The sequence below is a fragment of the Gymnoscopelus microlampas genome (genome assembly GCF_963454915.1).
Source record: "Gymnoscopelus microlampas genome assembly, chromosome: 9".
NCBI classification, from domain to species: Eukaryota; Metazoa; Chordata; class Actinopteri; order Myctophiformes; family Myctophidae; genus Gymnoscopelus; species Gymnoscopelus microlampas.
In genome coordinates this window covers 19270758-19287816 of record NC_139946.1, presented here as the reverse complement: position 1 = coordinate 19287816, position 17059 = coordinate 19270758, and the positions used below count along the sequence as shown (strand labels likewise).

The following is a 17059-nucleotide window of genomic DNA, read 5'->3' as shown; positions in this document are numbered from 1 at the left end:
TTTTTTTTCCCCAGCAGAGTTTCTAGTGTCTCTGTGTCTCTCTGGAAGAGGTTGCACATGAACTCTGCAGCCGCACTGAGGCGCTCCAACACAAACACTGTGACATTAAGCTGCTTCACACAACAAACATCAGCACCACGCTGCTGTTTGTCCAAAAGAGACAATATCTCCTCTCCCACCGACGTCATGTGTTCATTTATCGACAGCCGTACAGACTCCTTTTGACACATGTTACGTCGTTTATCCAGCTCTCACTGACTCTCCACATCGGGCTGTTATTTTGCTGCGATCAAGTCAACGATGTGAGAGATTAGCTATCACAGACGGACGGACAGGGGGTGAAACATAGTCTTGCGCCATGCCTTGCGGCCTGGCGGAGACAATAAAAAACCGAAAGTAAAGGAAATGGCCATTTCTGCAACAGAAGTAGTCAATAAACTATGCTATGAAAACATGGGCCACATTGGCAAAGAATGTAAGAAAGAGGCAATCATGTAGAAATTAGCCGATCTCCAAGCTTACAAAGCCTGTCAACGTGAGGCGTTTCGAGCTTGTAGATCGGCTATTTTCACAATATTTACTTGTGGAACGGAGTCAAACAGAATGGGGGGGTCCCAGATCAAGTACGTGTATTTGGGGGGGGGGGGGGGGGGGCGGCGTGAAAGGGTTGATAAACACTGCTCTAATCGGAGCGAAATTATCTGAAATTACTACATGACCATAATGCAGCCTAAGATGCGTTGCACGGGGCGGTCCTGCCATTACGTTAGTTACTGTAGTTGCTGTGGAGCTACATAGTTCTCCAGAAGACACACACAAACATACACCATCTACAATGGACGAACTGAGCAGCAATATAGACATTCACCACACGAACGTGCATTGTTGACAAAGTGATTGCACAGCCGCTGCAGGCATGACAACCAGGTTAGCGTTAGCGACATGGCAGCTATCACAGCGCCCTGTCCGTCGTGCTGCAACTGCCTGTGATGGCTACAGCAGTAACAGCAAGCTGTCTGCGATGCCATTGTCTGGAGACTGCTCTTAGCGTGACACGACCAATGAGAGTGAGCGCTGTAGTTGTTGCTAAGATACGGTGGCGTCTCTGCCCCATAGCTTGTAGATCTCTCACACATGATTGGCGTAGGCTGCGTTGCCAGGTCTGACTTTGTGTCTAAGCAATGGTCGGCTTATTTTTGCGCGCCTTTGGGCTCGTTTGCATTGTGCGCACGGCAGCGCTTGTTTAGCGTACGTCAGCGCCACGTGGCAACGGACGTGGCAACGTGAAAGGTGATTGGCTGGTGAAAAGAAACACCCGACGTTACACCAGAAATGGTGCCTGGAGAAAATGGTGACCAAAAAAAAAGTTTGGAAAAAAAGGAAAAAAAACCCGCAGCGGCTGCCTGCTGTTGTGGTGATGAGGTCGTGCGCACGGTAAACGGTACGAAGCTGCCTCCCCTTCCGTTTTGTCCGACATTTGGTGAGTAGAATTAATTATGTTGCGCGGTGGAAAAGGTGTAGTGAACAGTGAGATGTCCCCTACGCGAGGCGTAAATTCAGCGCGGCCGCCGTGGCGAGTCAGTTGCCGACATGTGGTCTGGCGGTGCGTTGTTTATTCGATAACAGAGCTGTGGGGTGTGGACACCGAGGGTGCGGAAGTCGGTCGCCATTTATATAGTTAGATAGATGGATGCCCTCTAGTGGCCTTTTAAGGTAATCCTGATTCCTGTTTAGAGCAGTCCAGCGTTACAGTGCACCTGTCAAGAGGGAAAATGAAAATATACATTAAACCGATTTAGAAAGAAAATGCCCTGAGAATCAGACAGCATTTATACATACTTGCTGTTTTGATCAAGTTCTCTTTATTTATCGCATTATTACTGCAGCTATGAAATCACCCAATAGGTCACACACTTCAACCAGTTTATTGTCACATTACAAGTTAACACCTGGTATAAAAAGTTAGTTTTGTGCAAGGCTCCCACAAATTGCAGTTACACGTTTAAATAAAGAACAAGAATAAGATTGAAAGTAAGAGAAAAATTATCAAAAATCAAAACAGAATATCAAATATACTGTACACTAAGAGTGTCACAGATTCTTCCACTGTCCCATGTTATTATAAAACAAACAAACAAAACCAAAACAGGATTGAGGTACAAAGCAAACTGTCAGGCAGAAAACGTGTACGTGTATCAGCAGCCAGAATCTAACCACACAGCGTTTATCAGATGTTAATCTTTACTCTGTGGTGTAGACGTCTAGATCTGCATCATGTAGATCTAAGATGTGGGCAGTGATAATAACTTTTGTGTGATGCCGCTGTTAGTCTAGACCTGTGTTTCCCAAACACTGGATCGGGACCCATTTGTGGGTCGTGGACACATTTTTATGGGTCACGAGTAAATACCAAGTTTCCAAAATGTTTTAAAATTATTTCAAAAGATTTAAAAAATCAAACACATGAAAAATATTCAGGAAAAAAAAACTTTTAAGAAGTAGTAGATCTACAAGCTCACAAAACGTCGCATCGCAACGTGTTGTGTGCTTGTAGATCTGCTATTTTCACTAGTTTGGGTCAATTTCTCTTTTGGGTCTCGAGCAAAAAAAAAGTTTGGGAACCACTGGTCTCTAGACTGTATGGTGTTAGTGTGTGGTTGGTCTTGGGATTGTTTGTTGCTTGTTAACCTGCTTTGTCCTAGGTGTGCAGGGTCAGGCTGGGGCAACCTGCAACCTGCATGGCTCATGGAGAGTAACTGGGCTCGGTGCCTCCAGGAGCCTACAAGAACTTGGCCATGATCATTCTCTGGGAGATTCAGACCTGCTGCCATCAGGGTTTCTTCAGCTCTCCACATTCCTTTGTTTGCTATTATGTTTTGCCCTTGATCCATCCACACCCTGCACTACACCATGTTCCACTCATCCATACACCTGCACACCCTACTGATTACTGACATCCACATCCCATAGGTTCTGTTTTGCTATTTCAGTTCACCCATGCTTTAGTTGCTTTATGTTAAGTTAATTCTTTATTAAATATGTGTTACTTCGTTTTACACCTTTGGTCTCCCTCCCCTTTATTTGTCATGGCCGAGAGCCAGTCATGACATGTTTCCTCTCCGCTCAAAACAAACGCCCGGAATGAAAAAGGTGCATTTCAACAGAAATTAAAAATGCAATGTAGCAAAAAGATCAAAGGGTCGAAAGGGGGGACAATACAGAGGTAGCGACCTAGACGTGTATGATGATGAGTATGAAGCGTTTACACTTTTCCTGATGAGGGTGTTTCTAGGTCTTTTCAAACCCACATCCTGTCACATGGTCTCCTTTCTTCTTACTGCTCACATCATTGTTACTATTACTAGCATTACAGTACTACTGTTAGAAAATGTTTCTAAAAAGGTTGACAAGGTTTGTTGCCAGAGTCCCCCATAAGATAAGACCTTAGTTGTTGTTATATTAGATTTAGTACAGAATTCTACAACTGTCTATACTAGGTGGGGAGAGAGAGAAACCTGTGAACCTACAATGTTCAACCAATTACTGCATTCACCCCACACACACACACACACACACACACACACACACACACACACACACACACACACACACACACACACACACACACACACACACACACACACACACACACACACACACACACACACACACACACACACGCACACACACACACACACAGCTACTTAAGTCAGTCATGAACTGTTGCATACAAAATTGACAGAAACGTGAAAATATGTTAGTCAGTCAGTCAATCAATCAATCAATCAATCAATCAATCAAGCAAGCACTCAATCAATCTCTCAATTAATCAATCAAACCCCTGGTAAAGAGGAAATAACTTAAAAATCATCTTTGGAAAAGAGTGTGATTTTCCTCAGAAGCTCACAAGTGATTAAACAACGTAACCTGACTGCTCTAGGTCGCTGTCTTCAGCTTGTAGCCTCAGCTCCCTGTTGGAACAGTTCACTGCTGTTCACCTTGCAGGCCTCATCGCACTTTGGCGCATTCACACACCCAGAACCTTCCCCCCACAACGTGAAACCTTCCAGACCCGGGGAAGTTCTATGATGGTTTTTTTTGTTCACGTTTCCATTATCACCAGAACCACCCCTGAAGAGGGGGGTACATCATCACAAACTCATTAAAAAAAGCAACATTTGCCTATATACAAGCTCTATTGTGAGCCTGTAGATAGGCATTCTTTTTGCTATTTTAAAATAATGTAGTAAGTACAGTAGAAGCTCTGAGTTCTGTGTTCCTAGAACTCAGGGTCAGTGCTACCTTCTGAGCAGGGCCCAAATTAGGTTCTGTCAACCTTACGTGAAACCGAGTCATAGCGTATGTGAAAAAAGTTACACTGCACGGTTCACTTAGTTCTTAGTCTAAAAGAGCCATTAGTTCAGTCCGCCTTCATGTCGAAGACTAAACCATTCCTGTACACCAACGGGGTGACCTCACTGTCTCCATCTCCCCGTCCGAGACCATCGCTCACCTCCACGTCTCCACATGGCTTCAGGCCCTGGTCTTTATATCCAGAACTTATCATAGGCTCATCACAGGGACCCTCCGAGGTGTCTGAACCACTCAGGATCCCCTGGTGTTCCGAGTCTTCTTCGCTGTCATCGTCATCCGTGATCTCCTCTGCTGAGGGCGTGGTCTCTGTCTGGCCGGTGATGTCCGGAACCGGCGGCTGATGATGGAGAGTAAACTCGTGAACTTCCTCTTTCATCTCCAGCATCTCCTGTTGAAGAGACACAGACACGGCAGTGACGCCAGGGATGTGGAGAAAATATAAATATAATATAAATATAAAGATAAAGAGAACGTGTCATTTTTGGACGGCACACATTCATCTCACACTGCTTCAATACATCGAGGGTTCTCAAAGACCCCCAGGGGTCCTTGGGGTGGGGGGGGGACATGGTCCCCAGCTAAATTAGTTAATATAGACTGACTGACTGACTGACTGACTGGCTAAGTGACTGAGTCAACTGACTGACTGATTGACTGACAGACCGTCTGACTCCCTGCCTCACATATGTGCGTGCACATATGTGAGGACACACGCACACACACACGCACGCACGCACGCACGCACGCACGCACGCACGCACGCACGCACGCGCACACACACACACACACACACACACACACACACACACACACACACAGTGAGTCAGTATTTGTGGTGTGTTTGTGGTGTAGGCCTACTTGTGCTTCATCTACTCAGCAGGTAATTTCCTCTCAGACTGAAACTTTCACATGAACTATAGATGTAGAAGCTCCTTTCCTAATTTTCACATGGTTGCTCAGAACCTCAGAAATGTAAACGCCTAATATATACCCTGTTGTAAGCTCACTGCGAGTCACAATGCCATGCTTAAGTTGTTAAAATGTTTATCTTTTTTGCTGGGAACCCACTGGAACCTACTCAAGGACCCCTGAGAGTCCCCGGACCCCACTTGAGAACCATCGTCCTAAACCTCAGCTGAAATGAAGTCTCCAGATGGGCGTTTACCTCTGGACAGTAGGGGTTGGTGGGATGTAAAACAGGCACCGGAACAGGAGGGAGGATTCTCTTTTTGAATCTAAGGATGGGAGCAGAAAAGAAAAACCTGGATATAAAATCCACTGGAACTGAGGAAGGTAATGAAATTCAAGATTCATGAGAATCAAGAGGGATTTATTTGTCACTCACTAATGTGACACAACAATACAATGACACAACAAGATAATAATAACCATCTATTAATTCACGAAACCTGTGTCTGTTAGTCTGTCTGTCTATCCCAGGCATAACTCAGCACGACCGAACAGCCTCAAACTTGGCCTGTGTGTCCCATATGACCAAGGGGTATGCAGTGCCGAAAGGCAATACGTTCAGATCAGTATGTTTTGCACCACACTGCCCATCCATGTCAAGGTGGGAGAGGGTGGCATGCAGAACCTTGGAGATGGGATTGTAGATTCCCGTAGATTCTCACTGCACATTTTATTTTAAATATATTATCTTGTTTGGTGTTTTCATTCTGTTGCTGATTTTATTTTATCGTTCTTTGTTTTGGTACATTGTACATTGTAAATAAAGTGTATTATTACATTTATTCTACAACTACTTCTTGAGAAGGAATGATGTTGTACGTTTTCTTTTGTTCCAGACAAACAGAACAGCAATTCACCATCTACAGACTCACAACGCACGATGAGAGCTTGTAGATGGGCTATTTTCAGCGAAGTGATTAACAGGACGAAGCAAAGCGACTCACCTCCTAAAGAGTATTGAAATGAACAAGAGGACAAACACCACCACCAAAACACTCCATGCTGATGTGGAGAAGAGCAAAGGAGTGAAAGAACAACACATTATAAATAAGCAAATATTCAGTTCTGTATATGGAAGTGCACATGTATTGGCTTAAGGTTCAAGGTTTCTATGTTACATCTTGTGTACGGGACCGGTACATAAGAGTAAGGTTATTGTAGCAGCAGCAATAATAATAATAATTGTAATAATAATAATAATAATAATAATAATAATAATAATAATAATAATAATAATAATAATAATAATAATAATAAATGTACACTGTGCAGTCTATATAACAACAAGGGAATAATAAAACAAATAATCAAAGGATAGCAGCAGTATTAAGTAAGAAAAAGAACGTTTCTCCTAACGCTTATGGCCTTTGAAGTGTGCAAGGTGTGCAAGTTTCTTACTTAATTCACTCCAATATTTACTCCATCTCACGGTGTCGCTAAACTGTCACACTAAAGAGTATGAATGAAGCTCTGTTCCCTCCAGAGACCAGGAAAGAGGTTTCCTAAGTCTTCCTAAAAGGATTCTAAAAGCATCCTAGAACTCTCCCACCGTTCTTCCAGCTTTTCTCCTCCGGTGATTTGATGATGATGGACATGGGTCCTGCTCCAGCCTTCGTTACTCCAACCACACTGATGTTGTATATGAACCCTGGGCTGAGCTTGTCTAGAGGATGCTCTGTGTGTGAGGCTGAGATGTTGTGACACTCTTTATGAAAACACAGTAAATGTGATCCATGTTAATGCAACATACTGTGACTACATAAAACGTTCAACAAATCCCATATCTTACACTTACTTTGCTTACTTTTTGCATGTAACATTGTTAATTTATTATGATTTGTTATATATTATCTGTAATGTTTTCCATATTGTTTTGTGCCTTGCGGCCAATTAATGACAAGACATAGTAAATATGTCTTAAAATAGCAGATAAACAATCTGACAACATATTGCGACATATTGTACGATTGTAGAACTGCTATTTGTGCAAAACTTTAACATTTGTAAACATTTTAGATTGTTTTTGTTTACTGTATATTGTCATCAAAATATGACATGGGGGAAAAAGTTATCATTGCTATGGAGTGTTTGCTCAGTAAAGTCTCCCCGTCTCTCCTGCTCTTTAATTAAAAAATATATTTATGTTCATTATATTCTTTTTATCCAAAACAATATCCTAATAATATATATTGTATAAAGTGCGGCAGAGACCGAACAAACACTCGATAGCAGTCATTACTATCTGGATATAGAGGTATTTAACTTTCTTTCTTTTTTCCACAAATCGTTTTAATGATAATTGCTTACTCTACTTTTAATGTGGTTAAATGTCCCTGTTGGAAATAATACATTGTTGGACTCACCCTCATTAGGATGCAGGTCATGTGGACTGGTCTTTGTGATACAGACAGTATAGTGCAAAAGGAAGCCTCGTAGGTCTTCAACAGGGATAGCTTTCCACCACAGTTTAAACAAGTTGTGCGTCTTGATATAAGTAAGACCTTGTGGTTTGACAAGTGGTGCTGCAACAGACGAGAAAACATAACAGTGGTCAAACCAGCTCCAAAACAATGCAGATGTGAATTCATAACATCGTTCAATCGCAGCATTCACAGAAAGGAAGTGTGCAGCTCAGTTCCATGTTAACCTAGCCATCACCAAACCACTTAACCTCAAATAAATTGTAAATTATTCAAAAAATAGCCTGCATAAAATGATTAATGAAAATAGCTGTTCACACGCATTGCATCACAGTCTGCTATCTTCACAGTTTCTGATTTATTTTCTTTTTACATTTTTGAAAACTTCTACATTTTAATGTTTATTTTTTTAATCTCTCTTATAACGACATTTAATATAAAAATAAAAACTTACCACCCTCTTTCTTATAGAAAAGACACATTTTGATTGTCTGCGGTGTCCCTTTTATGCATTTGTGTTCAAAGTAATAGTAGCGAACGAAGTCCTCCATCTCTGAAACTAAACCATACAGTATACAGTAAGACTTTATGTTTATGTTGTTGGATGTTTATCTAAAGACACCTTTGTTATGTGCTTTGTATCTGTATGTGCTTTACTATTAATAATTAAAGGGCGAGCATTTTTTTTAAATATATATTAAGGGTTAGGGTTAGGGTTTTACCAATTAGGAGATATGACTCACAGAGCATACCAGATGAAGAAGTTTGTAAAGCCATTTTTGAAAAAGTTACACAGTGTACCTTTAAATGATGTGTATGGATAAACTGGAGTCAAGATACAACATAACTTACGTAGTTTCATTTTATCATACTTTTTCTTTGCTGGTAAAGTTTTCACTCTAACTGGGTCTCCATGTTGGAATGTGAACAACTCAACGCAGGTTTTTCTACGGACCCATAACTGATGGTCACAAGCTGTTTGTGAGGAAAACACATTTATTTAAATAAGCATGTTAGGTCATGACAGACCCAGTGATAGTGACAAGAACACAAACACAGATAGAATAGTCTTGCATAGCCAGACGATAACAGATTTCCACCTACTGATGCACATGGTGACATCTACATTCAATGTGCTAAAACTGGATATAAACACATATTAACAGCATCGCAGAACCAATGCTAAGACTTAAGGGCAGTCCATGGCTTCATATTGGGATGGTATTTGGACTGGTGTTTAGGTTAGTTAGGTTTGTCACCACTGTTCACCACTGTTCTATCTCGCCTAGTGCCCATACATATGGAATTGAAATTTACCCAGATGTGTCAGTGGGAGAAGATCTCTGATCGTCTGGCAAGACTAGAGAAAGAAAGACAGAACACAGACACATGGGAGGGAGACAGTGATGGAGCGGGAAAGAAAAAGACAGACAGGGAGAATGCTGGGAGTGAACTGCACTGACAGAGCACATGCACAGTATGCACATACCTATACACTTACATTTTATATCTTTGGTTAGTTTGACTGGTAGGCCTACTTTTAGGACAGCAGGGGGTGACTGTCCCACCTGGTTCATGGCGATAATGGAGATGTTGACAGGAGAGTTAGACACAGACATGGTGCATGCAGTGGCGTACGTGTAGCGCCAGCCCTTGTTCCGGCAATGACAAGACTGGGAGTCATTCACACTGTACTTCACTCCACCCACTGCAGCTGCAAGTGACGGAGCCTGATCAGGGACACAATGCATTACAGATTAGATCAGTAGTGAAGGGAGTAGCCCTGTGTACAAAAAAATGGGAAATAAGTGACAGGACGTGTAGGTGGGTGATTGTGAATGTATACGTGGCACGTGCATGTGTTCTGAACACATGCAGGCAACAAATATGTATGTCCTATTGTCCGTGCACTGTAAATCTAATTGCTGAGAAAAATGGGTTGCTCTTGTAAAATGTAAAATGAACAATAAAAAGTTGGTCACAAAAAAAATAATAATAATTGTGAGTCCGTCCAACCAGTCAGCTGTGAGTGGTAGATGTGGTTTCTATTTTATTTTGTGAGTGTTATGGAGTCACGGGTTTATTGTTTAGGGCCACTATAGCCCTGGGCCAAAATTAAACTGAGGATGTTGTGTTTGTGGAGGGGATGGGAATCAAACCAATCATTTGGTTTGATTCTCTCTGTCTATGGGGCGTGCAGGTGTGTCCTGTTAGCGACCATGCACAGTTGTATTACATTTTTTTAAGCATCAACAACTTACCTTCCAAGTTAGACTGAGGACCCGCCGGGTGCCTTTGTCAATCTCCTGAAAAGTAACTTCAGGTTTTTTTTCAATCACTGCAACCAAACCACACACATTCATTCATGCAGTATTAATACATTTACTTTATAAAGAATGGATTCAGAAACAAAAGGACCCCTCGTTGATCACACCACAACAAAAAAAGCTGTAACAGGCTGCTAAAGTGTCCTTAGAACATTAACACTATGGATATGATATGACCATATATCATTATAGGCAAAATCCTTAGTTAATTTAGTTCTGGTGTCGTGCGTTGGAAATTGCAGCTCTATGCAGTAAGCTCACAACACTTCACAAAGTATAACATTCTGGCTTAAGTGATTAAAGGACCATACCAGTGGTCTTACATGTTTAGCTTATTGAATAAGACCAAAGATACTTGATATATTGAGAAGACACACCTCCCCATTGTATGAAATGGTACATCATTCTCATAAGTGAACTTTTTTTTTTACATTTTCTCATGGACCACCCGCAATTATGCCATGGAACACTTGAGAAACAGTGGGAATTCACCCACCTATAGGAACCATCTGGATTTCTGACCAGTCACTCCACAGAGCGTTTTGGGCAGTAGTGGACTTTTGTCTGATCCGGACACAGTACGCTGAGTCTCTCTGGAGGTCCAGCACAGTGACCTGGTCTGGTCACAATACACACTGCAATTTAACACACCTAATCGCATGACACAGTGGTTCTCAGACTGTGGTGGAAGAAGTACTCAGATTTCTTTGCTTAAGTAAAAGAAGCAATACCACAATAGTAGAAATATTCACAAGTAACAGGCCTGTATTCAAACTTACTGTATACTGTACACTCTCAGAGTTATAGACCTGCAAGGGTCCATTTGGAACCCCCTCAAGCAACCCTGGGGGTCCCCAGACCGGCAGACCCCACTGGTATGACACATTCTTATCATCAGTATGATGTGAATGTTCATACTTAGTGATTTTTAAATGTATTTTTAGATTTGATGTCAAAATTACAAATGTTAACAAGTGGAATAGCAACAATGTTAGACAAATAGATCGTTTTTCTAGTGACACTGTTATTCCATTACTGTTCAAATCTGTGACTGTAGACTATTCATCTCAGGCACATCCTGGTGTAACACTGTTCTAACAATACTTGTTTATTCATTTATTTATTTAAAGCTGAAATCCGGAACATTTAATGAATGCAATGTTATTTTAACCAATCTGTATGGTAGAGTGTGTTAATATAATATAACTAGAACATCTGCAGTGGTTGGAGGTGGTGCCCCTACTCTTCCACTGAGACATTTAGACGCCTATTGGTTGAAAAGTAGTACTGCCTGAAGCTCATACGCACAGTAATCTAAGCAGAGATTCTGATTTGGCAGAAAGGTAAAAGTTTGGTTTACCATGCCATGAGGCCAGAGTTCAAATCCTGGGTTGGACATGAAACTCATGGATTGCAGATTTAATTGAAGAGATGTTAAGGTGTCTTGCCATGTAGCATACATAGTAAAATAACATGGGAGTACTTACACACATCGCCTTTGGCATTCGTCTCCATTGACGTCTGAATCAACAATGGATAAAGAGATAAAGCAAGTTAAATGAGACAGCAAACAAACGGACTGACTGATGATAACCTGACAGAACCAGATAGATAGATAGATAGATAGATAGATAGATAGATAGATAGATAGATAGATACTGTACATTTTTCCATTGTGCAGTGGTGTCATTGTGTCTTCTGAACTGCACATGCACTGCGGCCCTTGTCTTCTTCTGTGTTGTTTTCCAACTCAACCTGAGGTCATTTGCAGACCACGACTTACTTATATTCAGTGGCTCTGCATATTTCACTGTGAGAAGAAAAGACACCTTTATGCTGTAATTTACAGACAATATTTTATTCTAAAATACAATTTGGTTTCATGAGCTTCGGGTAAGACCTGTCGCATTGAGTCTGAAAAGCATTTCAGTGTGTGAGTGAAAGAGGGCAATTTTAAACCGTTTTAACCCCAGTGTCCCTATTAGGTGGAGTGTGAAAACATCTGGGGGCCCCCAGTCAACGAAGTATGGTTTAAGTGGTTGACAGAACATGTGTGTTTTCTTATTGGTTCTAATCCAAAATATCAGGACAAACAAATACTATTAGCTGCCTCAACTTCTGCAAAGAAAACTAATATCAAATACTTGTTTGAACCGACTATTAATATGAGGGCAACCTGGCTTATTTTCTTTTCTGATATTTGTTTACTTGAGCGTTCTACCACCAGAATGAATGGTGCCAGAGCTGACATTATGGATAACTGGTCCAAAGCTTAAGATATAATTCAGTTACTTAAATGTAGGGTAAGTGAGATATTTGTTGTTATAATAAGTGTTAAATAGCTTTATATTAGTACTCATTGCTATAGAGTGTTTGTTCAGTATAACAGGAGTCTCCATGTCTCTCCAGCTCCAGCACTGAAATTGGAAGTGATGGATGATGCAAAGAAAGTTTTAAACTGGAACACTATAACATTTAAGGTGATAAATGATTTGGCAACCCACCTGTATTTTCTGTTTATTAAAGGGCTGGAGCGGGAGGGGGACCCCTGTTACTGAACAAACACTCTATACAGCAATGATTACTATCACAATATGGCGCTTTAAACATTTAACAAAAACGTTTTGCCAATGTACAATGTATGTTACAGATGTATGTTTGTGTATATAAGATTGAATGTATGTGTTTATACATAATAATAATATTAAAAATAATAATACATCAAATTAATATATCGCTTTTCTTAGTAGCCTACCCAAAGTTGCTTTACATCAAGACAAAACAAAATAAACTACTTAATTAGGAGAGAAATAGTTAAAAGGCAAAATATTTAGTAAGGAAAAAAACATTAAGCTAAGACTAAAAGGCAGAAAGGGAGATTTGAATTAGGCGGGGAAAAGCAAGTCTGAAAAGGTGGGTTTTGAGAGAGGCTTTGAATGGGGCAGGCCCGGCAGGGTGGGTGCGGATTTGATGTGTACATATGTTTATTATTTCATTTCATTGTTATCTGTGAGATTCGAGTTTGTTCGACCGTTATTGTTTTATGTTTTTTATTTTCTCAAATGTGTCCCTGTTTGTGGCTTTGATGTGCATTTGATGAGCTGGATTAATTATGTTGTTCTTATTAAATAAATAATTGATTAAAAAAAAAGAAAAAAAGAATGTGTATTGCAGTAACCTACCTGTGTGGCTGAGTATGACAGAGGTGTTGGCTGAGTCACAGCTGTAGTTTCCCATGTGAGCTCTCACCCAGATGTACACAGAACGGTTTTTGATCAGACTCTCTGAAGTCACATCACGTCTTCTGATGAGCACTGCCTCCCCCGAGTCCCCCCTCACCACTCGTAATGAATCCTTTATTCTTTTCTCCTTTATCAAATTCTTCCATTTGTCTCCACCTGCATTACTGTGAAGACAAGTAGGTAGAAACATTGTTTCAATTCAACTCAGTTCATTCTATTCATCGTATTTTCTAGTTTTCGTCAGGACTCTAGCAGCAGCATTCTGAATCAGTTGGAGTTGTCGAAGAGCTTTGCTTGAGAGTCCTGTGAGCAGACCATTACAGTCATCCAGTCTACTGGAAACAAAAGCATGTATAAGTGTTTCTAGGTCTTGCTTGGACAATTCCATATCTCTTTCAGGTCTGTCAATGCCAAAACAAAATGTCACATTAAGTCCCCCCAAAAGTCCATTCTGTGCTCTCAGTCATGATATGAAACTTGTGTCACACTTTTCATTTGTAGCTCTCAAAGGGCAGCACATTTTGTGGTTACGGTCATGACTCACATCAGATCTACAAAAACTACAGACATCTACTGAATACTCTAATGTCTACTTACAGTCAGTGCTGAAAAGTAACTCATTCAGTAGGTCTACATTTACTGAAGTACTGTACAATTTTGAGGTATTACTTTACTTGAGTATGTCCATTTGTCAATACTTTATATTTTTTCTCCATTAAATCGCAGAGGCAACTATTGTAGTTTTTACTCCACTACAATTATTTGAAAACATTAGTTAGGTATATCTTCTGTTTTCCAAAGGACGGGCCACTACGCAGCCCTCACACCTATATGTCGCGTCGCCGATCCAACCAATATGGCCACATATGGAGATCTCTGTATCTGTCAGTCCTTGTTCCTTTTATGCCCATGGAGATTGCTGATGTCATCAGTAAATGACCATACAGTATATGGGCGTGCCCCCTTTTGTGCCCATATATGGAGCTGACTGAATTGTTTGCGCCTGATGCCATGACAACACATTGAGGTCAGACAACACACTCTTAGACGACACCAGACCCATGGAGAGTTTCGTCACGCTTTGATCTCGCCGCAAAGCAGGCTGCTATGGGCTTCAGTTCCAAACATTGGAACTTCCTCATTGAGAAAGACAGAGCATTTCAGTATATTTCAGTATATTTTGACTCACCTGAAGTGAAGATTGAAAGTAGCCTTGGTCATAGATGCTGGCACTCGCCATTCACACGTGTAAAGATTAGCATCAGACAGATTTATGAAGCACTGAGGAGGTGAAGGGGCTTCACAGGCTAATCCTAGATTAAAACACACAAAACGGTTCAACAATCAGTTGATGATATCATTTGTAACCTGTTTAACTGTTATCCACTTGAGCCCTAGTATACCTAAGCGTTATTTGTAAGTTGGGTGCTTTTCTGAAGAAATGTTCTCCCCCTGTTCAAATAAGGTGCTTATCACCCATAAGTACCAGAGAGAGAGTTTTCAGCCATGCCTTTTGCCATGTCTATACGAATGGTGTTATTGCATCATGACTATTTATGATTCTGTTTGTTTGATTGATTGATTGATTGATTGATCGATTGAATATTTTATTAGGCAAGAAATGTAAACCAAAAAAGTCCTTGCGGTCTTGTTTCCATTGGGGTCCTTGGTATTCATAGACATATATAGTAGCAACCAAACAGTTCAAATATCAACACAAAAATACAGAAAAAAATAACACTATATGTACAAACAAAACAAAAAATGCAGAAAAATAAATAAATATCATGAAATGGAGGTCCATTTTTTAAAAATGGGGGGGGGGGGGGGGGGTCGTCTGTCCAACGGGAAAATGGTACTAACTCCTCTTTTGGCCTCCAGAAAGGTGAGTTTTTAAGGCTGTTTTAAATGAGCCCAGCGAACTGCATTTTTTGAGGGATGGGGTTAGACTATTCCTAACCTGGGTGGCTGTGCTGTAGAAGGAGAATTTCTCCATGTTTGTTTTATGGGTGGGTGGTACCAGATTGTTGTTAGCGCTCCCTCTAGTATTGTGACTGTGGGTGTCACTAACCTTTTGGAGGTATTTAGACAGATATGCGGGTATAGGGGGCATTTCGGGAAAATGTGCATACAATTTTGAAGACCTATCCCATTTTTTGTTGTTTAACCCTTGAGCCAGCCTAGGCTGGCAAAATGAGTGGGAGAGAGGTGGGTCATGGGCCCCAGTCCGAGAAGTAGTCGAATCAGTTTGTTTTGGGAGGTTTTGAAGCTTATAGTCTTCAGTGACACTGACAAGCATAGTAAAAAATGGGCTGAATCAGGGCCCCTGAGAGGGTCCTGAGGGCATTCTTGTTGACAAAAGAGGAAACTCTGCCCATAAATCTGGTTCTCTGGTTTACTCTTTTGACCATCTTTGTTGCCATGCTTTTACCTGTCAGGTATTTGTCAAGAATACATCCCAAATAATAGGTGATCTCTTCTTTGCTATAGACAATTGTGTCATCGACTTTGACCTTGAAATCATTTACATATACACAAGTTTTTCCAAGGTGTTTTCTGTGTTCCATACCATGTGATTATGGTATGATGATTAGCTTAATGTGCAACATGTTTTCTCACTCAACAGTAAACAAATCAACATAGAGTATTGTATACAGTGTATCTGGACATTTCTAAAGTGACAATTTAAGTTATTTTAACACCCTTTTAAGACTGCAAAAAATGAATTAAAAAATAAGGCTATAACTGTGTCAAAAGCAATCAACAGACTACAGTATAAAAAAATTGTCAAACATCGGCCAAATTGTCAAATATTACATATTACAGAAAGACGCAAACATTTTGAATTTGCGAGGCGTTGTGAGCTTACAATATTTATCTGTGGAACTAAATGGTTCCACAAATGTCTCAACTCCTACAATGCTTAGTGCTTGTAAGGGTGGGGGGTCCCCGGTTCAAATATGATTATTTTGGGGGGTTAGGGCCGAAAAGGTTGAGAACCACTGCAGTAGTACTGTAAGTAGTCAATTAATAAAAAGATACAGTATGAATGCAGAATCAGTGGCAAACAGTTACAGACAACACTGCAAACCAAAATGCAGTCAATAATGTCACAGCCACCTCTCTGTGTGCCCTAAGTGTGTCTGTCTAAAAAGTCTGTCATCTAAAACCTAAAACATAAACAAAAGAAACGTTTGCATTGTTCGCCAGGCTGCAAAGTACCTCAGCATCAGACTGGAACCTGCTAACTGCCTTTGGAAACCACATCAAACTGTGTGACTCACGTAACACTCTCTCTGCACCGTAGCTTCTGCTGGCACGTCACACATCTCATCTAAAAAAAAAAGTTTATTTTAACTTACCTTTGTTGCCGATTATGAACACTGTAGCCAGGGTAATGAATCCCTGTACAACAGTACGACCCCTCAAGTCCATGAGGCCCTGTGGAAAGCAACTATTCTAATAGCCCAGTGTCAGTCAGTATAACCAACAGTCTGACAGGTACCTTCACACCAGACACACCAGACAATCTTGTTAGACGATGGTTTCTTGTAAATGCAGCTTGATAGGAAATGTGAATGCAGTTTCATGTGTGTCAAACAGTGTGCTGCAGCCAACCACATGTGCTGTGGGGGTGTGTGGGGGGGGTGGGGGGGACCTCAATGTCACTTTGAAGTAATTTTACTTTATTTTCACTTGTCCATTTGACAGTGTGGGAACGTAAATA

General features: G+C 40.8%; 2 protein-coding genes across 2 annotated transcripts; both read right to left on the bottom strand.

The window, feature by feature from the left end:
- Positions 1-3770: 3770 nt before the first annotated feature.
- Positions 3771-5736, bottom strand: LOC311052252 (uncharacterized protein). The gene is made up of 2 exons (XM_084067129.1): positions 5540-5736; positions 3771-4762 (listed from the first exon to the last, which is right to left on the bottom strand). The coding sequence occupies exon 2, from the start codon at positions 4757-4759 to the stop codon at positions 4421-4423; it is 339 nt and encodes a 112-aa protein (XP_083923255.1). The 5' UTR covers positions 4760-4762; positions 5540-5736; the 3' UTR covers positions 3771-4420.
- Positions 5737-6586: 850 nt separating this feature from the next.
- On the bottom strand, positions 6587-16867 carry il12rb1 (interleukin 12 receptor subunit beta 1). The gene is made up of 12 exons (XM_084066988.1): positions 16695-16867; positions 14522-14645; positions 13273-13496; positions 11755-11900; positions 11578-11611; positions 10587-10709; positions 10025-10101; positions 9265-9493; positions 8616-8738; positions 8218-8322; positions 7707-7865; positions 6587-7048 (listed from the first exon to the last, which is right to left on the bottom strand). The coding sequence occupies exons 1-12, from the start codon at positions 16765-16767 to the stop codon at positions 6867-6869; spliced, it is 1599 nt and encodes a 532-aa protein (XP_083923114.1). The 5' UTR covers positions 16768-16867; the 3' UTR covers positions 6587-6866.
- Between the last annotated feature and the right edge of the window lie 192 nt (positions 16868-17059).